Source organism: Cheilinus undulatus, linkage group 20 (assembly GCF_018320785.1).
Source record: "Cheilinus undulatus linkage group 20, ASM1832078v1, whole genome shotgun sequence".
NCBI classification, from domain to species: domain Eukaryota; kingdom Metazoa; phylum Chordata; class Actinopteri; order Labriformes; family Labridae; genus Cheilinus; species Cheilinus undulatus.
Window position 1 is genome coordinate 28,930,867 of NC_054884.1, and position 26,477 is coordinate 28,957,343.

Here is a 26,477-nt window from a genome sequence, read left to right on the forward strand (position 1 = left end):
GCAGAGCCCTCACAAATAAATGGAGTCTCTGTATATTAAAATGGTTTCTCATTATGGAGTGAGTTGCTCTTAAGAAACATAACACTCAGTTTAAATGGTGCAGGTGTATCGTCATCTATGCAAGCTTTAATAGGCAGGTGCTTCCTAAGGGCCGCTGTTTCATAGTTATTATGAATCTCAATGAGGTCAGGATGCTCCAGAGAACAAACATAAGGACTACAGCAAGGTCATCTGACCCTTTGTTGAGTGCATGCAACTTTTAAAGGTGTATAAAGGAAATTAGGCTTTCTTGAAAGTCATCATAACCATCAGATGCTAGGGATCATTTTATATTGAGGCAAAAATGTTCTACAATCCCAATTCCCAAAAAGTCGGGAGGCTGTGTGAATTGTAAATAGAAAACAATGCAATGATTTACTAATGTCAAACTTATATTGTTATGTATTAAAATTATAAGCTCATTTTGAATTTGATGGCAGCAACACATCTAAAAAAGTAGGGACAGGGCCATGTTTGCCATTGTGTAGCATTATGTCTCCTTTTAAACACAGTCTGTAAACGCATTGGAGGTGAAGAGGCCAGATGTTGGAGTTTTGGGAGTGGAATGTTGTTCCATTCTTGTCTGATGTAGGATGCTAGATGCTCAACAGTCTGTCTGGGCTGCAGGCAGGCCAGTTCAGCACCTGGACTCTTCTATTGTGAAGCCTTGCTATTGTGATAGATGCAGTATTTGGCCTTTCTTGAGAGAGACGTTGACTGGATTTCGCTCTAAAATCTCTATATACTTTTCAGCATTGATAGTGCCTTTCCAGATGTGCAAGCTGACCACAACAATAATGCAACCCCATACCATTAGAGATGCAGGCTTTTGAGCTGAGTGCTGATAACAGGCTGGATGGTCCCTCTCCTCTTTGGTCCACAAGCCACAGTGTCCATGGTTTCCAAAAAAGAATTTCAACTTTTGATTCAACTGACCACAGAACAGTTTTCCATTTTGCCTCAGTCCATTTTTAATGAGCTTTAACTTGCATTTGTGGATGGCACGACAAACTGTGTTGACATCCCGTTTCCTAAACTTCACATAAACACAGCCAAATGTCTACAAATGGGACATGGGTCAAACTGGCTAAGACTTCATTCTGCTGTCTCATTTACTGAAGGATCTCTGATGTTGTATTGGTAGGTAAAATATCTGCTGCACAGGAGAGGTCTCAAATTGTGTCACCAGGGCACAGAGGGAGATAAGAATGTGCTGTCCATACTGACCTAAAGTCAGAGTTATCCCACTTAACCTAAACAATCTTATGTTTATTATACTACACTTGTCTACAAATGTTTTGGACATTGAGTGATAGATTTCTTGCACCAACTTCCATATCCTCAGTGTCTTTCTTCTTGGAGAACACCCATTCCTACAACAGTCGAAGAAAAAGCCAACTAACTTGCACCAAGACCTAATTTCCAAAGTGAATCAATAATTCAGGTGAGTGTTTTAATTTGCCAGCTTCATTCAGCCACAGGAGTAGAGTGATGTGAGCTGTAGCAGCCTTAGGGGAAGAAATACACAAGACAGAGGTGCTCAAAAACATCTTTAGGCAGTTTCTTTCACTGTAGACTAGAGCATCCTGGAAAGATATTGTCTGAGTTGGGTATATTTTTCCCTTAGCCATTTAGTTTTTTGGTTTTCCAGTGAAGCATTTTTTCCCCACAAGTTCACTCATATACCTCCAACATCTCCACTACAGTTAATTTTTGCAACGCCTCTCCAACCAATTCGTCAGATTGCGGAAGAAAAGAACCCCTGAAACTGCAAGCTCCTTGGAGTGTCTTGACTCTTTTACTGTGAGCCTTTTCAAATTGCTGATCCATGCTTTTCCTCAGCATGGTTAATTTCTCTATTGTCCACTCTGCCACTCAAATGCTATGCCTGGCTTCACACTCAGTCTGATACCGCTTGGTAAATATTAACATTATTCCTCTTTCCTCATCCTTTCATCCTCTTTTATTGTTTCCCAAACTCAGTACTGAGGTCAATTGCAGGCCTGGAAAGTTACTGAACAGTTTCAGATCCGGTCTGTAGATATAAATATGGCTTTTTAATCATTTTCTTGTTGTAAGTCCTGCAGTTTTCACTGAGTTTAAATTGAAGTTCTGAAGGTTCTGACGGTTAGCTGCACAGTTCTGTTGCTCAGTTTGAAACTGCAACAACTCTGAAGGATTTTATGAAACTTTATATACATTTTAAATGCCAGACAGGGAGGTCAGTTCAGTACCCTCACTCTTTTACTGTGAAGCCATTTTGTTGTAACTTTTTTGTTGAATTTGACTTGGCATCATCAAATAAGCAGGGATTGCCCTGGAACAGACGTCACCTGGAGGAAGCAAATTGCTCCTAAACCTGGACCTTTAAGTATTACTTTTGCCTTCACAGATGTGCAAGTTACCCATGCCATGGGCACTAACACACTAACACACTAACACACCTCCACACCATCACAGATTTTGCTTTTGGACTTTGTGTTGACAACAATCTGGATGGTTCTTGTCTTTTTCACTTTAGGCTGACTGAGCCTTTCAGGAGTGCTTCTTTAACACCCAGTCAGGTGCTTTCACCAGTCACAAGTTAACCTACTTACCTTTGGAATGTTCCAGGTGTTTTCAGAGGAGTCTGGCTTCAGACCATAGGTCTCAGAAACCCCAGATGTAGACCGTTAAAGTGACACACCACATCTGTCAGAACAGAAATACATGCTAAAACTTTCAAAATAAAACCAGGTTAAATTTCTTTTAGGTTAAAGTAAGGGTTAAGGTAAAAGTTATGATACTAAGAGTTAAAAACATGAACTGAAAAGTTAAATTAAAAAAATTATTATTACCTCCGCCAAGGAGGTTATGTGATCAGTTGGGTTTGTTTGTTAGTTAGTTAGTTAGTTAGTTTGATAGTTTGTTAGCAACATAACTCAAAAAGTCATGGATGGGTTTTCATAAAATGTGAGAACTGGCATATGGAAGAAGTGATTAGATTTTGGGACTTTGGGATTTTTTAAAGGATTCTTTACTATTGGGAAATAGGGCTAATGGCGGAGGTCTGCACTGCCACAACTTTACACCAGGAGATAGCAGGCATAAGTAACTTCAATCCCAGCAACATGTTTTTGGTGTGTTTCTATTCGAAGTTTTGGAGTTTATAAAGTTTGAAAGTTGCACGCCTGGTCCAGGAGACGAGTCAGAGTGTAACAGAGAGAAAGACAGTGAATTGTAGCGAGAATACTCACCATGCTGGGAGGAACAGAGGAATATTCACCCTCTGCCATGACTGTCAGTCATCCGGTGAGACCATGGGTGCTTCCACCATGACAGTCCACACGTAGCGAAGCCAATGCTTTGCCTCACTATGTCTCCACCCATCTGGGGAGGGAGGAATCGGCGAATTAGATTTTGGGAGTGATCCTGATCACCGTCTGGATCCAGGAATGTTTTTAAAGGATTCTTCACTATTGGGAGATAGGGCTAATGGCGGAGGTCTGCGCTCTCTGAGTGCTTTTCTAGTCTAAATATGGAAATATCTTGACACGGCAAATAACGGCACTCCTGTCCAGTCAGAGATGGTGTCTCACAGCAACGGTATATAGGAGGGGGCGTCTAAGATCTATGGTCTGCAGTCTGACTGTCTTGGGTGTTTTTGAGCTTTCACAGCTTTCTAATTGGTCTTTTTGGGCCCAGTCCCAACTTTTTTGGAACTTGTTGCAGGCATCAAACTCACAGTGTGTGTATACTCAAAAACACTAAGTTTGAGCATTAATTATCTTGTCTTTGTGCTGTAATCAGTTGAAGTTAAATTAGAAATGGTTTGCAAATCCTTGTATTCTGTTGTCATTCAAAAATTAACCCAGTGTCCCAAGTTTTTTGGAATTGGGGTTTGTAGCTGAATTGGAGTGTAAAAACCGACTAATAAACAAACACTGTAGATGTTTGTTAATTTCACTATTTCTGCTGTTTGTAGAGCCATTGTGTAGAAATATCACATTAGAAGCTGTGCTGTTGTACTAAATATCAGCCAATCACAGTCATGTGGATATTTAGTATAACATTCCCTCTTGTGGTATCGCTTGAATAATGGATTTTCTTCACTTAGATCCCGTCTTATAGTCTGATCCTCGTCATTTAACAGCAGATTCTTCCTTTCCTCTCTCACATACCTTCTTCTTGTTTTACATTATCTTAGCATTATTTTCTCTTCATCTGCAGCAGCAATTTTGCAGCACATGCTGATTTTAAACTCTCTCTGTCCTCATAAGTGAAAAAGGTATGTGTTGGCGATAACAGGATGACACCACACCCATCTGCTTTGTTTTTTTTTTTGTTATAATGTTATCACTTCTACAATCACTGAGTGGTAATGGTACACATTAATTTCACTTCAGGCATGTGAGGCGTAAAAGAAGCAGTCAGTGAGTCGAGTTCTGCAAATAGCCATCCCCCCCTGCAGTGCATGTGGAAGGGCTGCAGTTCAGGACTGCTGATGAGCCTTATGGCATGGAAATAACCTCCCAGCTTATCCTGTTGATAAGCAAGCGAGTGGAGGCAGTCATTTGCCAGTTAGTTAAGCTTTATTGCTGCACAGTTAGCTCGGAAGGAAAGGGAGAGGAGAGGAGGGGAGAGAAAGAGAAGAATTTGTAAAGGCAGAAGGAGGGAGGAGGAGAGGGTTTGGATGTGTTTTCAGCCTACATCCTGACATAAGGATATTATTATCATGGCAAGAGAGTCACAGACAAACTCCAGAGATGCTCTCTGGAGAAACACAGCAGCTTACAGCATGATGGGAGTTCTGCATCTTATCTTTCCTGCAAGGGTTGCTCAAAGCAAATTCAGGTGTTCTGGCATTAGCCAGTGAAATGCAGTTGTGTCACTGTACCAGAAATGTGTGAAGAATAGCATCATGCAATGAGGAACAACTGACAAGAAACAACTAAAGCTGAGTGTACTAAATTTTCATCATCAATTAATTCATTGGAGTTGTGCTGAATTGCTTTTGATCATTCTCATTCACTCTTGTCTCAACTTTAAAGGAATACATTCTGAAAATTACATTTCCTTTCATGGATTTAAATGCTGTTGAAGCTGTGGAAGCAGTTTTATGGTTTATGAGATCCTTTAAAAATGCTGTGCTGAGGTAAGTTATCTCTCTCTGTGCTAAACTGTAAAGCTATGATGAGGTAAAGTTAAGGAAGTGGCTGTAAAACTGAAGAAAGCTTCAGCTAAAACAAATGATAAGAAATTCCTCTGCCCATGCTTCATCACTGACAGTTTCCTTTTGTATCAACACTCTGATTTTAAAACCACTTTTGGGAACAATGGCATAATGCATCACCAGATATGTGACAAATAAAGACACTACTGTGCAGAGCTAGTAATAGTAAGGTCTTGCACTAACTACAGTGGCAAAATACAGTCTGATAAATGCACTGATAAAAATCTATTTGCTATTGTCTGACTATTTCTAGAGAGGTAAACATGAGACCAAATGACCTTGACCTTTGACTTTAAAAATCTTACCAGTGCTAACCCCTGCTATCAACACTTGAAAGCATCACAAACACGTGTTGTTACAGGGTCTAGAGCATCATTATCTTCATAGGTCAATAACTTTGCTGTTGCCAAATAAGTTAAATAATTCAGTCAGTTTAAGTATTTAAAAAGACAAGTAGTCAGTCAAGTGACTTTTTTGTCTGTCGTTTCTGTCAAGTCATTTTAAGGTGGAGCTTCATGAAGAAGTCATGCAGAAATTCCTTTAGTTTTAAACTCTCTTTCTTTTTTTCAGTTTTTTTCCATCTCACAGGGGAAAATCAGAGAACGGAGCCTAAATTATAGTTACTCCATGTTCAAAGCATGTCATATCCAATCAGCAGAGATATATTTCATCTGCAGTGGGAGTGTGGTGTCCTTATAGCATGCTCCACCTAAACAGTGTCTGCAGTATAAGCTACAGTATCTACACTTGAATGAATTTCTTCATTTGGACATCGTCCTCCAATCATTTCTCCTGTAAGTAGCTGTATTTCAGCAAGGTGATGTATGTCTGTAAGGCTATCTGTAGCACTTATAAAAAAGAAACGAAAGTCCATTGTCTCTTTAATCCCTGTGGGGCCGCAGAGTGAGTCAGCAAGTGGCATTGCCAACCCCTTTTGACACATCCAACACAAACCCCAAAGTCATTCTGGCTACCTGCCCTTTTCCTCTCCATTCCCCTATCCCCTCACTCCTTCTTATAACTGCTGCTGCTTATGATCTTCTTTTACCACTGTATTTTGTATTGCTCCTGCAAATTTATAGATTTATGTATCCAGTGTGATGAATCCTCATGGGATTATGGGTTTTATCATAATTTATGGCATTTTATCAAACAAGAGATTTTTTCAGGCCTAACTTTCATGTAAAATATTTTAGCCGTTGGTGGAGCTGCCTGTAGAAATGGCAAAGCACCTTAAAGACTCAGTTAGGCCTCTCTCCATTAGTGGCTCAATAGCATAAGCCCAGGTGGGTGGATCAGCAGTGCTAAGCACCTACCTCTGGCTAACATCCCTCTCCTGGGCCTGACTTTGATCAGCTCTTGAAGCTGAAATTATGTTTTGGTGCTCAGCACCTATTATCACCTTAAAGAAAAGTTGAAATGCTCACTTTATAATAGAAGTTTTATAGATGTCTGTCACAGAGAATCAATTTTTCATATGTTGCATGGTAACACACTAAAAGGTATGTTCATCAGAGACATGATTATATGATTTCAACCTTCTAAATGTGCAAAGAGGGGAAGACTTTTGTGGATTTCACACTAGGGTCCTGGTCCCGGAGCTGAGTACACTTGAGCCCAAAGTCTTGTTCATTTTGGTCAGTGTGAATGCAAATGAATGGCACCAGGCACTGGGCCCTGGCCAAACCAGGGAGGTGGTCGTGGTTGCAATTCAAGTGGACTCTGGCATGGCTCAAATAAGGTGTAGTTCCAAAAAGTTCCAAGAACTACCTAAAATGCAAGATTTATACATGATGCTTTGTGCAACATTGTGCACTTTATCCCCCTCAAGGGAAGGTGGGGGTCCCCAGTCTCTGACGCCTTGATATTAGGGGTAAGCACAGCCCAATTGAGAACAGCAAATTCAAAACTGGTGTGTGTTTTTTATAGGGCAGGACAGCTTTAACCAACACATTCAATCTCATCACATTGATTGGACTCCAGGTTGGCTGACTCCTGGCTCCAAATAGCTCTTGGAGAAGTCACTAGCCTAGGGGTTCACATACTTTTTCCAGCCTGCACTGTGAATGTTTACATGTTTTGTTCAATAAAAACATGAAAACATATCATTTTTTGTGCAGTATTAGTTTAAGCAGACTGTGTTTGTCTATTTTTGTGAATTAGATGAAGGTCGGAACACATTTGATGACCAATTTATGCAGAAATCCAAGAAACCTCAAAGGGTTCACATACTTTTTCTAGCGACTGTATAAGGACACGTCACAGCAGCAGCTGACGCTTCTGAGGAAGACTGCAGATGACAGTCGAAACATGTCAAGGTAAAAACATCTACAATACAGTAAACTGTCTGAAAAAAAGAAACCCAAGTAGATTATTCAGAAAAAGAAGACAAAATAAACTTGCTGGATTTATTTAGAGGTCTGCGCTGTTACCACTTTACACCAGGAGGTGGAGGACATGAGTAACTTATTCAAAGATTTGGAGTTTATAGAGTTTGAAAGACGCACGCCCAGTCGAGGAGATGAGTCGGAGCGTAACAGAGAGAAAGACAGCGAATTGTGGCGAGAATACTCTCAATGAGGAATTTTAGGAAAAAAAAGCAGGACAAAAATAAGATATTGGTATTTTTAGACTCATATTTGTGAATCTGGAATATCCATCAACACACTACACTACACTGGTTATTTAAAGAGACACACCATTTAGAGTTGGTTTAATACCTTTTCTGGTGCTTGATCCATATTTGGCCAAAGCACAGCACCCACATTTGATTTCTACCACAGGGAACAGTGAAAAGAAAGGTATGCTATGTCTCCTTTTAACAGTTTGAACTGGGCTCTGCTAATGTGCGAACGTACCTTTCTTAGTGGTGCTTGGTGGATTAAGAAGTCAAACTGACAAACATTAATGGTCCACTGCCTGATGGGTCGGTTCATTGCTGTCTTTTTAATTCATTTTTCTGTTGTGCATGACTCCCTGATCTTTTTTTCCTCCTGACACCCTTTTACACACTTCTTTTTCTGATACCTCACACCTTTACTTGTTTCATAATTCACAGTCAACCTGGAGGAGAAGGTCTAAAATCAGCTATGCATGGGGACTCAGTTTTCACCTTGTCATCAGCGTCTGACATGGTGAAATATTTCTTTCTTCTTTCTTGTCATTAACTTACAAAACACCCATGAAAATTTAAATATTGGCAACATAGCTTCACCACACATGTACGAATCAAATCTACGTGGATAAAACTGGGCCATGTATTCCATTAGGAGCATGCTCACTGTGAAAAAGCCTTCAAAGTGATAAATAAAAAACAAGGCTGTCTCGCACATGAGCAAACATTTGCTTGTTACATCATGAAAGAGATTTGTCCCCTATCAGAAATTAGTAGGTTAACGTTCGACCCAGATACAGCATGAATCTGTGGATGTTCATTACATCAGACACTTTAAATTAAGCTTTCTTATTTAATTAGAATAGGATCGTTAATCGAACACTCCTTTGTTACCTAGTGGGCTTACAGCTCTTTGTGTTGTCTGGCGAGATTAGCTTTTTTCCTCCTCTCTTTCCTGTTTATTTTCTCACTTAACTTTGAATATCCAGCGTTATTATTTCCACAAGTTCACATCAAGCAAAGCCTAGAAGAGGAACGTTTTACCAGCCTTTCCTTCAGAGGATGACATCAACCCAGCACAGATCTGTCAGAGTTCAAATAATGATGACACGGACTGTGCCAAGGTTCAGTTTGGTTGCAGAAGATTTGCATCCATAATCTTGCTGCATGTGACTTGATAGCACACATCTCTTCTCAGTAACCTAAATGTTTATTTTTACAATAAAAAGCTTGAAGGGATGTTGGAAATCAGTAAGCCAGATAATGCAACCGTGATCATGAACCATGTGAAGCAAAAATATGTTAATTTTTTACATTAAAATTGCAGTTTCAGAATCGATCAGACAGAATTAAAACTTCAAACTGAGAAAATGCCCTCTATCTCATTTCCACAAAATACCGTGGTTGCCTATCCCTGTGTGGTTCTCTCACCAGAACAGCTTTTCAGCACTGGTTCACACACCGTCAGCTCAAAAGAAGCAAGTTAACCCCTGTCCATACTGTTTGATCTATTGGCTAAGGCTAAGAGAAGAGCTGAAGCCTAAAGGGGAAACTTGATATGAGGGAGAGCTAGGGAGAAACGGGAGAAAGAATTTCAAATTTACTGAGGGTGATACATTTAAATTTAACAAACCATAAACTAAGGAAAATCCCAAGAGGTTTTAGGGTTAGACAACTAAACCCTAAAGGTTAGGGGAGGGGATTAAATTAGAAATTACAACCAAAAACTAAGGAAACAACCAACAAGGGTTAGTACTTCACTTCCTGCCCCACGGTCGAGGTCGCCCCATTGTACAGGTCTGCAACAGATGAGCCCAAAACACCCCACCAACATAGAGGTCTGCAGCCTTGCCTGAGTCATGTTTGTCTGTGATATTAAAGGAGACTTGATGATTGCTTTGCCTGTGTCACCTTCATTCTTACTGTCTGCACCTGTTTATCTATAATGAAAGAATTTAAACTATAATTTTTTGTGAACTGTTTATGACCTATCTCTATTGCCTTGACGATTTGCTGTACACACCACGCATCTAGGAGTAGTCGACCCCACTTTGTGATTTTATGTGGTCTTCCACTTTGTGGCTGAGTTGCTGTTGTTCCTAAACTCTTCCACTTTCTAATAAGATCACTAACAGTTTACGGTGGAAAATCAAGCAGGGTTAAATTTCAATTCAACTGCAATTTCATTGCAAAGTTGGCATCCATCACGGTACAAAGCTTGAAGCCACTGGGCTCTTCAGAACAACTCATTTTGTATCACAAATGTTTGTAAATGGAGACTGCATGGCTAAGTGCTTGATTTTATACACCTGTGGCAACAAGTCTGATTGAAACACCTGAATACAAGAAACAACAGGTTTGCCAAAATACTTTTGTCCATTGTCCACATAATGTAACATAAGGGTAGATATTGTTGTTTTTTTTAAAATAGCTATTTTCATGCAGAAATTCCACACTGGTGACTAATGGTGACGAAATTTAACACGCTGATTCAGTCCTTTGTTTCCTCTGATGTATAAAGTTTCTTTGTTATAGCCTCTTTTGCTATATAACACTATTAGTGCCCCTGTTGTTTTTTCCGTCTTTAATGTATGAAAATAAGCATAACATCAATTACATTTATGCATTAATGTTGTTAATTCCACGGCCATAAACCACTTACACCTACAGCTTTGCAGCTTACTAATGCACTTTTTTAACTACATAAATATTACACACTGGATTCTCTGTATAACTGAGTTTAATAAAAATCTTTTGGCACCCTGCAGGGTGGATCTCTGAGCCCCGTGTCAGATGTGTACTCTTTTCTGCACTTCCCTTTGAAGCTGACGGAGATAAAATTTGATTTAGCAAGGTCATTTTCTGCTCTAATATTGTAATTATGGCCAAGATGACCCTAACAGAGGAGTGTTATCGCATACAATGAGGAAGACTAAGACTTATGGATTGTGCTGAGGCATGAGAGCAATGCAGCAATGTTAATCAAAGGATATTATGGCTTGTTTTAATTGCCCAAAGATTATGATAATGAGGAAATAAGCAGAATTTGCGTGCATAAAAAAACTAAGATAATGGATAGGAGTTACTTTTTCTATTGCATCTCAATAAACACCGCAAAAATAAGAGAATTCAGCACCTGATGGGAACCTGCCAGACACCATAAAAACCACAAACCAAGCTGAGCTGAAGCAAGCACCCTCACTGCAATAGCAAAAATCTCTGGCCACCCTGCGCTGAGAAACAGCCGACGTCAGCTGTCTCACTGGACTGCCTGCTGAGAGATGGCTCCTTTCTTTTCACTGGAAATAGATGAGAAACAAAGTTGGCTTGGTTAAGGCATGAAAGCGAGCAAACAAGGGGGATAGTAATTTTAAAACGAGAGAGGGGAAGAAGCAGGGGAAGATAGAAAGGAGGAACAGAGGGAAAAGGGTTATGCTAATTTGAGTGGATGGGGAGATTAAATAGAGTCATATCAGGTCATGTGCCTTCCAGATGCGGGACCCTAATCCTGCTTGCTTGCTCCTCGCAGCGTATTTTGTTAATACGACTTTTACAAATCTTGCATGGAAATGTGTTCCTTTTTTATGAGGCAGTGTTTATAAACTGAAAGCGTTTCTGATTTCTGTCCTTTAAACAGTTTTATTTCTCATCTCAAATGAGTCCAGGTTCAAGTTTATGTGCATATCTCTGTGCAGGGACAGAGTTAGTAGCGTATCGTAAGTAGAGCGAGAAAAAGTTCCCCTGAGCAGTTAATAAAAGATGATGCTGTAAAATGGACACCAGCTACTACTCCGACATGACATGAGAGAAAAGGATCAGACAGTTACGCCTTTCTTTCATTTGTGATCCGTGTGTTTTCTTGTGAAAGATTGATGTGGTTTGTGAATGTGTTTTCAGTGGCGGACAGTTATGAAACTTGGATGCATAATAAACAACTGGCCTAGTGAGAGGGAGAATGAAGGGGGAAAGCATTGGAGACTCAAACTGGAGTGTCTGTTTGAGTGACACAAAGTTTCAGTTAGGGGTTTTAACTTTTTATTGAGACAACTTTTGACACAAGATGGATTCAACTGTTTATTCATGAGCAGCTCTGAGACATAACTCGGGTTAGATGACTTTCTGCAGTGAACAAAGATGCTAAATATAAGAAAAAAACACAAAAAAGACACATTACCTCATTTAAGTTTGAACTTGCATCTGATTTTGAAGTTCAAAGTTCAAGACCAAAGAACCCACTGTTCATCCCTTGCTTGTGAATGTTTTATCTCAAGGTTTTGAAGGATTTTCCTCAAACTTTGCACACATATCCACTCTGACTCAAGGATTTACTGATTACATTTTAAAGGCTGAAGGTTAAGGTCATTGGGCCTAATGTTCAGAATTCTTATAAGGTTTCTACATTAGCACAGAAACTGCCCCAGCCCTGATTTTTGTCCCACCATTACCTTCACTGTTTGACAGTTGTTTACCTTGCAGAGGCTTTTGACTGCCAGGTAGCTGTTCTTAGCTCCATCTGTCAATGTCCTCTTCCATTTCCTAGTTTCAGCCAATTTAGGATGGGCTAACTGGCTTCATGGTAGCTGTACTCACTTCTCCGAAGAGAACTGCAGTCCCATGCCAAAGGTACATTGTGTTAAGGCAGCTGTGAAAATGGCTGACTTATGATAAAAAAGTTACATACTGTATCATTGCCTTGTACAATTTCTAAGGGGATATGTGTTAGAAGAAGGGGTTAACTGCATTGCCAGCATGGCCTTTGTTTACATTTTCCACTGCGAAGATGCTCAGATAGTAATAAATTTTACATAAAAAGCAGGATTATTATTAATCTATTAATTTTTCAAAACTCAAACTACTGCATGGAGTTTCTATGCCTCTTCAAGGTGAACAATTGTGACATGGTGAACAGGGCATAAACCACTTATAAACAGAGGAGGAACTAAGGGCCCAGTGACCTTGACCTTTGCCCCATGTCTTGAAGATTAAACAGTTGCATCCTTGAGTTTGGGAGGACATTTGTGCACAGCGTGAAAAAAAAAAATCCCTGAGAGAATTCTTTAGAAGCTGCATTCACAAGCAAAGGATGATGACCTTGACCTATGACCTCCAAAATCTTTCAGTTTATCCTTGGATCAGGCTGGCTGTTTATGCAAGGTTTGAAATAAATCTCTGAACAAATTATTAAGTTATTGTTTTACCAAACAGAGGATGGACATGAGGTCCAATGACATTGACTTTTGACATTCATAATCGAAAAATTTCTTTCCTTGCTTCAAAGCGGCCATCTTTGCCAAGAGTGAAGAAAATCTCTCAAAGTGTTAAGTTGTTAAGACATTATAAGCATGGGACAAAGCCTAATGAGGCTTAATGACTTTGATCTTTGACCCCCAGAACAGATCAAAGTGGTTATTTTAGCAAAGTCTGAGGAAAAGAGTTCTTAAGATGTACAGTCATCTCCCACTGTGCCACAAGCCAGGCTTGTGTGTGTTTGTGTGTGTGTGTGGTGGGGGGCTTTAGAGCATCCACAGCACAACCAGGGGCTTGTGGCAACCCTACTACCCACCCAGCCAGTACCACAAGCTGTGCTTACTCCCCACATCCACCCCTTACTGTGTCCTAAGGGTGTTGACTTCGCTATTTCTTCGACAGATTATTTTCCCCTGGTAATATGCAAAGACATCCAGAGAACAGCCTGCATTGTGCCAATACTCTTTTCTGCCCAATGGTGAACTCAGGCATGTGTATTTGCCATTACAACCCTTAAGTCAGTGCCAATTTCTGGCCTAAACATGTCTATAAGGTTTGCACAGTACTGTAGATTCATACAAAATTGCCTGGACATGTATATAGACAGACAACCCCCAAAAAGTAGTGGCTCCAGCCACAGCTATTGCCTGCATGTAAATACAGGAGCTTTAAGTTTTATTATAAAGTGATGCAAAAACAGATCTCTGACTTACAGACAAAACTAAACTACACAATTTAAGTTTTAAACATCAGCACAAGTTTGTAAATTTTAATCTGTGCAGAAATCCAGCGATGTTGAGTAGATATCTTTAATATGCAGTAAGGTCACATCTTTAATTAAAATATGAAGCTGATTCTAGCTCCGTCCCTGACACACATGAGTACACTGAGCAGCCTTTCAAGAGTTCTTATCAGCCTTTGCATGCATTTACGCAAAAATAACACGCGCTTTCATTTGCATAATTATCTGCTACACCACAACACTATGTTGTTCTTGTAAAGGAGAAGGGCAGGAGCTTTTAAGTGCACAGTCAAGCTGTGCAGAGCTGATGATTGTTGCAGACAACTGCCACTAAAAAAAACTAGGACATGGTGTACAGATGTACTCTATATCTGAGAGCATCTCTCATAGATAGATAGATAGATAGATAGATAGATTTACTCCTGCCTTTGTGGGCAATAAAAATTAATGAAATCCAGCATGATTTTAATGGACCTTCATGTATCCACTATCTGGCTCACTAATTACAGACCCACAATTGTCCTGCTAACTTTACAAATCTGCCTGAGCGAGAGGCAGAAATTATTAGTAGTCAGTGCCATTCCTTTGTTCTGAATTGTTTCTATTCTTAGCTCAGAGTGGTGGGGTAAAAAAACGCCTCATACTGTACACAGGCTGCTAATTCATAAGAGAAATTCTGTCACTGTCAGGATTAGAAATAGGACATTATTTCAGGAGCATGAAACCACGCAGTTTAACATGCAGGAAAGGCTGGTAATTGGACACACTCACACAGAGGCATGCAGGAAAGCAGAGAGGCGCTGTCCTTGGTGCTGAATCAGCCACCCAAGCTTGGCTGCCGGCGCTCTCTGTGGACTGCTGTGTCTGTCTGGTGGCCTGTGGCTCTCAGCCTTTGTGTTACACCTCAGCATTGTTAGGTTGTAATGTTTTACGGTGTGCTGCTTTCTATTTTTAGCTTTATTTCAGCTGCGGTACAGAGAGTAATATTTGTTGTGGGATTCAGTCCATGGTGTATTTAGCTCTTCAAATAGGTAGAACTGTTAACTTAGGATTATGCAGTCAGCGAAGGACTGGAAGGTAGCAGGATTTCTTTGTTCTATTGTCTGCTTGCTCGCCAATGATGAGTAAACCAGAGGCAAACAATCAAACACATGTATGGAAAATTGACTCTGTTGAATGTGCACCATTCATCATGTACATATGTGGCTTTATGAGCTATTGTGTAGTTTCGATTTTTGGTCCAAGTGCCTCTAAAAGAATGATATCCTCTTTAAAAAGACCCTCTTGAATGAATGAAGCAGATCTATTCAGTTTTGTAAGCGTGCAAAAAGAAAAAAAGTAGATACCACCCCAATTCCAAAAAAGTTGGGGCATTGTGTAAAATGTAAATAGAAACAGAATGCAATAATTTGCAAATTTAATAAACCTTAGTTTTCAACGCTCTATATACTTTTCAGTATTGATAGTGCTTTTCCAGATGTGTAAGCTGCCCATACTACAGGCACTAATGCAGCCACAGATGCAGACTTTTGAACTGTACACTGACAACAAGCTGGACGGTCCTTCACCTTTAGTGTTCCTTTTGGACACAGCATCTGGGATTTCTCCAAAATTTCAAATTCTGATTCATCTGACCACAGAACAGTTTTGCATTTTGCCTAGGTCTGTTTTAAATGAGCTTTGGCCCGGAGAATACAGCAACGTTTCTGGATTGTGTTCACATATGGCTTCTTCTTTGCATAATGCAGCTTTAAACTTGTATTTGTGGATGGAGCAACAACACTGGTGAACATCAGAACATCCTCTTGAATAAATGAAGCAGATTATTTCAATTTAAATAGCTTGTTAACAACAGAAAAAGCAAACATATCATTCCAAGTTCAAATTGTACATTTTCCTACCAGAACGTTACGTTTCCTAAGATTACATTTTCATTTATTTAAGCTGCCATTAAAATGTCTAATGTGTCATTTACATGTGTGCCGATAGAGTAGCCTAAATAATTAAAATACTTCACTTTGAAATGCATCAAGAGAGAAGCATGGTGCTGCCTGAAATAGAATCACTCACTTAAAGTAGGCTGTCTTGGAGCTAAATTGTGTTTAAGTACTGTATTAAATGCTCCACTGGATTCTGATGTTATTGAGACTTGAAAACGTGCTTCTTAGGACCCTTTAAAGGCTATTTTCCTAAATTGTTCGCCTATATCTTATTTAAAAAGAAAGGGTGTGTAATTTTGCAAATAAAGCTGATTATCATGAAAATGAGAGGTGTTTATTGTCGTTTACAGAGCTCACTGAGCACAATTAATCTCTCTTGAAACCATCTCCCACTACTTGCAGCGTCACCGCCTCTCAGCCAATCACGGTGCCTTCTATACGTCCCCGTGCCACATTTTGGAGCGCTCGACCAATCAGAGCGAGCCGAACACTTTGCCACGGCGAAATCAAAGTTGTTGTAAGAGCGCGTGTATGTGTGCGCGAGGGAAGAAGAACTGGCCGGTGGATGAGAGACAGGCGCGAGGCAGCGGAGAGAAGTGGAGAAAGAAACCCACCAACAGCAGCTACCGGATACTTTTTCTTACCGAATTTATCTTTATAGGCGTTTTCTCCTCAAGTAAAGACGAGTTAAAGGTTCTTGTCGAAGGAATATCGTGTTTGGCTTGAAGGCAGGTTTCCAGATGGATGTTTCTGTTGAAAAGATAACTTAACGTTTGCAACTACCTCTGTCTCTGTGGAAAAGACACTGTAGCGATGTTTAAACCTCTGCTAGAATAGCTTTCTTGATTCCTTTTTTCTCCGCGGACTTAAAAATTTGTTTGTTTTGCCGTTGAAGGAACATTTTCTCAGCCGAGATGACGGAAATCAGCGAAAAGGAGAATGAACCACAAAACCTGCATCGACCACAAGCGACGGTACCGAGCCAGCAGGAATCAAAGGTACAGTAACACACTTGTGTTAAGCTAATAGCTGTAATTTTCACAGTAAAATACAAAAAGTGACCTAATAATTGATTAGACAGACAGTCTCTCAAGTCCTACTGCCCTCTTAACATGTTTACAACACTTAAGAGGATTTTTGATGTCCTCATGAATACAGTACTCTGTTATTCGACTTAAAATTGTTTTAAGTTGTTTGTCTTAGCTAATTCTGTTGTAGCTGCAGGTATTGCGTAACAACTGTAAGCCGCTTTAACTCTTCTGACTACCCTAGCCTTGAAGTGAGTCAAAGGGCAGAATTGACATGCAGGTTTGCGTGTTTGTTTGCTATATGGCGTCTTACAATAAATAATTCATGAGGCAACTTTCAAGTGTTTTCCTGAACTGTAATAATTAAGTTAAAGAGAAAGGGTGCAGGGGTGAGTTACCCAAGATGCTTTGAGGTAGTGGTACCTTCAAAGGGAAACTTCTCAATACAGTATAAACTGAACAACTCCAAGCTTTACTGCGTTCAAACGTAGTAGTTGCATTAACATTATGGTGCTTTGCGCAGTTTCTCTCAGAAAATCAATGGAAACACACAGGAAACACAATCTTACCCCTTCATAAAAAATATCCTAGTCCCATCCCGTCTTCATTTATGGTGCATCTCTTTCTACATGTAGAGTGCAGTTTTTCTCTACATTCTCCACATGAATTCTACAGTTTCTCCAAATCTATTGAAGGGATATTTTTGCAAACATATCAGTTTTTGGAGTATGTAAGTTCATGTGACACTGCACACAGTCTGTCTATTTTATGTAATGAATAGACAAAATTGAACCTAAACAGACTTTGCAGAAGTTTAAATTTAGGACGGTTGTAGACTCCTAATCAGTGGCTCTGCTGCTTTTAAATGTTGGTTTGGTTTCCTGAATAGACCTCCTTCAGCAATTTGTTTGTCCAAATGGGACCAAAATGCAGATAAATTATCAGCCAACTAATAGAGTTTAAAAACTACTTTTTTTGAAAACAAAATCTGATGGTGCCAGTAGGTATGCATACTTGATAATGAATATCATTTTGTTACTGCAAAACACTTTATTCAAGCAAGTCAGAGTTACTGATACTTCTGTACTTTTTCATGTAGTCAACACATAATCTCCATTATTTTAATGATCAATAGAATATAAAAGTGCACTTCAAAAAGCAATGTATATTTTTTAGGATGCACTATATTAACGTTATGATGTTGTTACTGGCAGATATTACCATAAAATATAATTTTCTGTATTGGCTGAAATGAATACTTATGTCTATTTACAACTGATATAGGCTGTAAATACTGGCCTATAACAACTGCATTTGTTGGCCATATGTGTCATATGGGCCATAAGTGTGTTAAGTTTGAACTACATAGATATATTGGTATTCATATGTGTATTGGCTAATGTGAATTTGTAAATATCAGCATATCGATTATAAACAGAAATGCATAATTTTGCATTCCTATATTTTTCCTGAGACAGGTGCGCAGGAGTCGAATAAATCCATCAAAAATTGCAGTCAAACTCATGCATATTGTCTAAATTTCATAAATACTATGCTTCGGTAAAACTTAGACAGCGTGCAGGAGATGTTTTTGTCTCAATATAATTCATTTTTTCTAATATCATATGAGTTTTCAGATTCTGGTGTTGTGAAAATCCTATTTTCCATTAAAAAACTGTATCTCTAAAGCTTTTTAGGCCCCTGGAGTCAATGGGCCCCAAGACAGTTGTCTGATTTGTGAGCAGTCCAGAGTTTTGCAATCTTGCAGTATCTTTTGAACAGATTTTGTTGCTTGCTGATCTCTTTTGGCTAAATTGGAGCTGAACATCAAACTGCTTTCAGATAATTCACCCTCAGAAGCTTGACCGCTTTGAAATCACATGTTTTCATGTCTTCAAATAAACTTAAAGGTTGTCTCTGATTTCCACAGCAGTCATCAGTGCAGTCCACTACTGTTTCGTCATAACCATGTTTACCTGGAACAAGCCAGGCAGGACAGGTTTTGTTGTTCTTTCTATTTGACTACAAACAACACAATGGATGGTGGGCGTTGAGGTGCTGCGTGAATTTATGAGCCAATCAGCTAGCAGATGTTTGCTGTGTCTTGCTAGGGGCTGGGCCATAATTCACACAAATGGCCGTCCAGACAAAACAGAACTGGGGGGAAACAATCCTCCGAGCTGCGTCAGCCGTAGAGCTCTGTGTTTGCCAAGCTCCTGCTGGCAGCACTGTCCGCTCCACATCCTGCAGAAGAAGAATAATAAATGGGGAAAAAGACTAAATATGTGTTACAACTGGGGTCTTTTTTAGTGCATTCTGCTGGCGGGTATCTACTCTGCGTCACTTGTTTCTATTCAACGTCCTGAATCTTGTCAGTCCAGTGAATTTCTCCAACACTTTCTGCTTTCCCCCATTTCTCCCTCTCTTTCTCAGTTCCTCTTACATCTCTCTCTGAAGTCTGTCTCCTCCCCTCATCAGCTCCTCTCCTTCATCCCTCACTCTTCATTCCCTCTCCACTGTCCCTCAGCTCTCAGAGTATTTATTGCAGTGCTAAGTGGGCCCACAAGCTTTCTAGAGTGCTTCTAATAGAGGCTGTGACAGAGAAAGAATAGTTATTCCACCTCCTCCACCTACAGGCAAGGTGAAAATATTATTATTCCTCTCTAATCACCTTGGGAACATGTCATTCAAGTGTGTGTATTTACTGAGGTGCAGTAAAGTGAATAATAAGGAAAGTTAAGTGTGTAAAGAAAAAGCAGCGTTCAAAAGAAGTTATGCTTAGGTTTCAAACAAAACACAGTGCATCTCTTGAGTAAAACAGGAACTAAAGTCAGGCGTAAAACTTGCTGGAAAACTATTTGATTGAGGAAAATTTGGCTCTTCTAAACAAAATTGGGATTACAGTTGAAAAATAGATCAGATGCTCCATGTAGTTGCTGAACAGGCTTACTATTACATGCACACAATTTTGTAGTAATCATTGTATTTGATGGAAATGAAACAGTGGTTTGATTTGCATTTGGGTGTTTTGCACTCAGTCAGTTAATAAGTCAAAATCAATTTATGTTTTGAAGTAGGATTCTTTTTTTATGATCTACAGTATTAAAAAGTAATGAAGCTTTGTAAAAGTAGAGATCTCAGCTATATTTTTAACCCAAAGCAGATGGGGACAAAGAGAGACCATTTTATCTGTGCAGTTTAGACAGTGTTTGGAGTGGACATGTATATTTTGGTAATCAAGACAAGAAATACCCTGTTTGGGTGCCTGGGACTTGTATTTTTCTTGCTGTCGTATAAAAACATGTATCGATATTGTTTGATTTTTCCTAAAATTGTCCTGAAGTTTAGAAAAGCTGGTATCCTGACAATCCTGAATGATGTATATTCAAGTGTCATAAGATACAGTATTAGGGCTCTTTCTGACAGTTTGTCAGTATGCTAACGGTTAGCTGTCATCACAGAGAATTTTTTCTAAGGTTCTCAAGGAGGATTAGTCTTACATTGTGAAGCTCCCACAATTACTGAGTATATTCATGATGTCAAATGTATTTAAGGATGAGTTTGTAAAATATTTTTCCCATTTTAAAAAAGCCTAGCCTGCTTCAAAAGCAAATCCCTGCATCTTGGTGCCTATTTGATCTAAAGTGTTTGCTGCATTATGTAGTGAAATGAGTTGTGCCACCTGTTTTTTTTATTGCACTGTAAGTGAGGCCTATTTCCTAACTGCCATCTCTGCATCTGATGCCACATGGATTCTGTAATATCTATAGATGCACGTATCGGCAAGGAGTATATTACAATATATTGCCATATGATGGCCTATCACACATAATAGTTAAACTTTAGTGGTTGCTGTAGACAGATTTTGTCAGCTCTGACAAAGCTGGAGTGGAAATCTTTGTTGAATCTGAAACTTTCTATTTAAGTTACTTTCTCAAAAATCTCCGTGTCTTATTTGAGACAAAGTGTAAGGAAGGAAGCTGTTCACTAAAACTTAGCACAAAAAGTAAGGAAATTTATGTTTGGTACATTATTTGTTTGTTGTAACAGTGCTTCTTGGCAATAAATCTTATATCGTTGAAAAGCCTGTTCATTACCCTTTTAAATGGCGCCATATTTGTAAGGACCATGCATTTGTGGGATGAGCAGCAGAGCTAAGTATGTGGGTTGCACCCATGAAAAATGTGCCGAATCTTCTCTGCTAATGCCAAACAGCTGATTCTGCCATTGACTCTTGTTTGATGTTTGGTGGATTGGACAATTGAAGTTTGAAGAAACAAGACATATTGGCAATTTAACAATTTATTAATTTAACAAACAGGAGTCCCTGTAGCGTTTGGAAGAACCATACACAGCCACAACAGCCTGGCTCCTCCTCCTCACGCTGGTCACCAGCCTGGTCACACACTGCTGTGGGAGGGCATCCCATTCTTCAACCAGCATTTGTCGCAAGTCAGCCAATGTGGTTGTGTTGATCACTCTGGCATGTACAGCACACCCAAGCTGATCCCACAAGTGTTCAATGGGGTTGCTGTCAGGACTGCTGGCAGGCCATTTCATCCTCTCCACTCCCAAATTCTGGAGGTAGTCTCTGATAAACCCCGCTCTTGCCACTGGTTGCAGAATGTCATTTCGATATCTCTCTGCATTGAGATTGCCTTGATGACAAGTCTTGTTTTTCCAGTGAGGCAGATGCCGCCCCACATCATCACACCGCCTCCACCAAAAGATGTTACTCTATCAGTGCAGCAATCAGCATAGCATTCTCCGCATCAGGCAGAATCTGGACACATTGCTGAACATAACGTGCCTCCACATGTTCAGGTGGAGGAACCTGCCTGATTGGCAGCACCTGGGGGTACCATAAGATCAAAACAAGAGTCAGTAGCAACAGCAAAATCAGCTGTTTGGCATTGGCAGAGAAGATTTGGCAAATTTTTCATGGCACAACCCACATACTCAGCTCTGCTGCTCATCCCACAAATGCATGTTCCTTACAAATATGGCGCCATTTAAAAGGGTGAAAAACAGGCTTTCTATGGTATAAGATTTATTGCCAAGAAGCACTGTTACAACAAAGAAATAATGTACCAAACACAAATTTCCTTACTTTCTGTGCTAAGTTATTACTTTAAACTTTGCAATTTTCATTAGTGAAGGAACTGAGGGCTGTGCCTAGAATCAGCATCCATATAAAGTTTATATTAACTAAAGCCAGTGGGTGTAGATGCTGATAATGCAATGGTCTGCAGGTCCCCACATGGCCCACTGCACTCTCAGCAAACACAAAGACATTTTTATGAGGTGAAATGATGGCAACTGTTTCTCCCTGACTTTACCCTTCAGAATCTCTTTCTCAGCTATTGCCTCTTTTCTCCTCTTTGTCTTGCTAACTTCCTTATCTGCCTTTAAACCTAATTAATTTCTTTCTTTATGCTAAGAGTATGTATTTCATTCCCTTATGAACCGTGGCTTGTTGAAATGAAACCAAAACCTAATGTTTTCCCACCTTCACTTCACTTCTTCTCCCTTCTTAATTTTTAATTGCTCTTTCCATTACAGTGTCCACTTTTCTCCTATCTTTGTGCAGCTTCTGTGGATGGTAGCCTTTGTGCTTGGGAGGATAAGTATAGCACTGAAAGGAAATAAAGAAAAGGAAAGAAAGGGTTGAAGATTGAAGTACAGGTATGAAAAGAAAAATGATTTAAAAAAAGACAATTCAGCAGGACTGGACAGTCATATAAGGATGTTGTTGTAAACAGGGAAATGAAGCTGTATATAGTTATTTTGAACAGTTATTCCCAGTGCTGACATTTCCTCTTGGTTTACTTTAAAAAGTCCTGTGTCAGGAGTTAACTAAACTCCTTTAATGATCTTTCCTGCAGCATTTGTCTGCACCATTCTCATGATATTGTGTAGATGACATTTCTGAACAAAGCGTGTCCCGTCTCCCTGTGCTTGTTTCATCTGTGTTGCTGTTAGCAGGACGATACATCACTCAGCTGCCTGACTTCTGACAGGCCATGATGTGTGTGTGTTTTCTGCTGCCAGAATGATTGACTGCTGCTGACCTTTGAAACAAAACTAGACTCTGCACTGAAAACAGACGGCTGGGTTAGAGGGAGACAGACACTGAGGGGAAAGGCAGAAAAGAAGAATAGGACATCAAGAGTGGATGCAAGCAGTTAGGCTCATGTCTTCAATGCTCTCCCAGTTCTGTTTTGATTAATGATGAAGTCAGTGAATTACTGTCCTTGATTGAGCTCTAAAAATGCTGCTGATTCAGCAGAGTCCTGTTTGCAGTGTCAGGATGAGAGCATAGGGGAACTTTGTTTAGTCCTTTGTTTTGCTCTGACATCGGGCTCACTCTCTACAGACGGTAAACCTTTGAAGTAACTTTGTCCCTAAAAGGCAGAGCTGTTGATTTAATGGAGAGAGGAAAAATGAAGTTTTATAAATAATAGATAATTCAGCTCTTCAGTTCTGAATGGCAGACTCTCCGTGAAGAAGACAGCAACTATGATGAAACACTTTTATCAACTTTTCAAAAGTGAGCTGCATGTAAGTTTCTAGCATTGAAATACTATTAAATTATTTAGAATACATATAAGACTTTGGTTTATTAGCTGAATAATTTATTCACCGCATAGATGAATTTCTCCTGACTTTGTCTTCCCTACATAAAAGTAAATTAAGAAGACTGTGCTTCAAATACAGATGCAACAATCTTTCTGCCTATTTAAATAGCAGCACTGAGGGTTACAACAGGAATTTTATGTTTAAGTACTAATAAAGTCTAACAACTAAAAGGTACACTGTCTAAAACTGTCAAACTGAAATGCCATGTGAAAACGCTGGATGTAACGTCAGTGGCTGTTACATAAAGAAGTGAGAACTGCTAATGGAGGCTGCCTTTCTGTTGCTGAATCTTATTCATGTTTTGTACTGCGTAGGGTGGCCAAACACTAGATAATTTTCAAACAATTTTGAAATGTGGAAGACCACAGCCACACCCTAGTCCTGTGATCACACACATTTGGCACATAGACCTTGAGACCACACACTGGCCATTTGTAGAAAAAGTTTCAGAGTGGAGATTCCCCACATATGAGATCTCTAGGCTTTGGGTCAACCAAAGAAGAATCTGGTCAATTGAAACTGAGCAATTGACAGGTCGTTTGTTTGAAAACAAACAAAAAGAATAACAATGACCTTATTTACTGATCACCCTCCTGGTGGTCTAAATGAACTTGAAAATTAACATAAGCTTTTTGAAGCTTTAATTTTTAACCACATTATGGTGCACTGAAATAAAAACTGAATCAGAGCCAACCAGCATGCACCTGTCTATAAACACACTTTTCCATGATAGCACACTGGAACTATTTGAATAATGTATGAAATAATTTCAGATATTTTTTTGTCTTATTGTACAACAACAATTTAACAGGACCCACTTGTTTTAGCCCTCGCTACATCATTTACAAGCAGATACCACACATCGTGCAGTGTTTATTTGCTGAGGAAAGGGAAAAAAAGTCAGATGAGGACAGTGAAAAACTGTGGACTGAGTGGATGTGAATGAAGTCAATATTATTATCTTCTATGTCTGACAAACTATGACTGAGTTTGTGGCTCAAATTTACATCCATAACACCAAGTATAAAATAAATCAGTCACAATTGGACCCTCCTTTCTAACTTTGTTCAAACTAGAGGAAGATTCAAAGAACATAAACCAAAAAAAAAAAGTTATAATTTCTTTACTGAGCCAAAGAACCCTTCCCATAGCCCTGCATGATGTTTTCTGCTAATATATCATCTCCCACTGTGTATAAAATTCCCCTCACGCCTGCCTTGCTCCACTGTCTTAAATTTAGGAGTCTTTTTAATCAAATTAGTGCTCCACAAATCTATTTTTTAAATAGTATATCACTGTTTTCTGGCTGGTTGTGCCATAGCCTACTGAGAAAAAAAATGTTTTAAAAAGTTGGCACACACTCTAAAAGAATCAGCACCTACAAAGCAGGGACAGCTCCATGTTTCTACCTGACACGTCTTGTACTGGGGGGGGTATTATTTATCCAAACTGAGCTCTGCTGCTAAAAACTTAACTTTATATCAGCTGACTACCAGAGTAAACTTCCAGATTTACAGTGTGATCACAGGAGACTCTCATGCCTTCATGTCTTTTAATTGATAAATCTGTAAACAAGCAACACTGCCATCACATGTTATGACCACTACTGTGTGTTTTCTCCCACCTTTTGAGCTTCAGTGAAATTGCTGTCTCTCTTCTCTGCTCTGGGACTTAATGTAAGATAGCCTAGTTGCCAACCAGTGAATAAAACAGGCACAGGGGTAAAAGCTCTGTTGTTTTAAAAAAAATTTAAAAGCAAAACTGCTGTGAAAAAAATAGAAAATAACACTTTCTGCTGAGTTTACGTCCTTCTCTCTTACTAGAGTTTCCACAGCAGCATGCTCCTGTCTCTCATTTAGTGCGCTGCACATTGCACTGCTGTAGCGTGGCCCCATGCACTGCTCAGCTCCATTGCTAACTTCTTGTTTTGAATTGCAGACTCTGTTCGATAGAAACTGCACTCCATAAGGTGTTTTTACTAGAAAAAAAAATCCCCATATGATATAATCAGTTAATTTCACATAATGAGAGAGAAAAGCTTTGAAAGGGGCTTACCTGGTTTGCACTGCAAGCTGCTTAAGCACTCAGGGATCACTCTCAGCGTTAACCAGGAAGGCCACTTTGATCATTTATTCAAAACATTGGTTTGCTGTTAATTAAATACACTTAATGAAGTACTTTTTAGTGGACAGATCTTCAATTCAAAAAAGAAATTAGCAAAGGAGGTTGACAGATATTTCTACTCATTGTCTTGTTATTATTTGAAATGAGAGCGCCCTGCTATGAGAATTTATGTACTGTGCACTTTATTTACAAAATGCTCTGGCTCATTCAAATGTAAAACCACCAGGAAAACAAGATAATGTCTGCTGCATTGTCTTAGTGTTTGATAATTGTTAAATGCTGTTTCACATAAAAGATGCAGCCAATTCTTAGATCTCCCAAGTGTTTAATCGAGAAGATTGCGGTTTAATCTCCTCTCATTGTTTAGTGTAAGTTGATTAAACCACACTGGCTAATCAAAGGATAGCCAACTTTTAATGGGCACCCCAATGGGTCTTGTTGGTTTACCACTGTGTGGTAATCAATGAGCTAATGTGGCAGTCACCTAATGCTTAACGCTAAAGCTCCTTGTGGAGTTAAGCCTTTTAAACGTCTGGATTTGGAAATACAAGCTGCTTTTGTTGCACACTCGGTCTGGCAGTCATGAGCTGGCAAACACGATAGCAAGAGGATCACGGATCACTAAGAAACAGACCTTCAAATGACAGCCAGATATTTGGGAGCCACACAGTGCTGTAATTATGACGATGAGAGGGAGATAGAGGAGTGGTTCACCAAGATTCACATTTTCCTATCAAAAATTAAAATATGCTTGGCCATAAACCAGTTATTTAGGTAGATAGAACAGATTGCAGAAACACCTTTGATTCTTCACGTTTAACATCAGCAAATTCATTAAACAAATCCCTTCTGTAGCCTCAGTTTTAGCATTTTTAAAATTATAAGTAGTTGC

The 26,477-nt window shown here is 39.4% G+C and overlaps 1 protein-coding gene across 1 annotated transcript in view; it reads left to right on the plus strand.

Annotated features, from left to right (window-relative positions):
* The first annotated feature begins 16,663 nt into the window (after positions 1–16,663).
* The window catches only part of LOC121528784 (SH3 and cysteine-rich domain-containing protein 2-like), a 38,251-nt gene continuing 28,437 nt past the window's right edge, over positions 16,664–26,477 (plus strand). Inside the window, exon 1 of the mRNA XM_041816375.1 lies at positions 16,664–16,792. Within this exon, the coding sequence (XP_041672309.1) occupies positions 16,709–16,792 (84 nt within the window). The 5' untranslated portion in view covers positions 16,664–16,708. The remainder of the gene's footprint in view (positions 16,793–26,477) is intronic.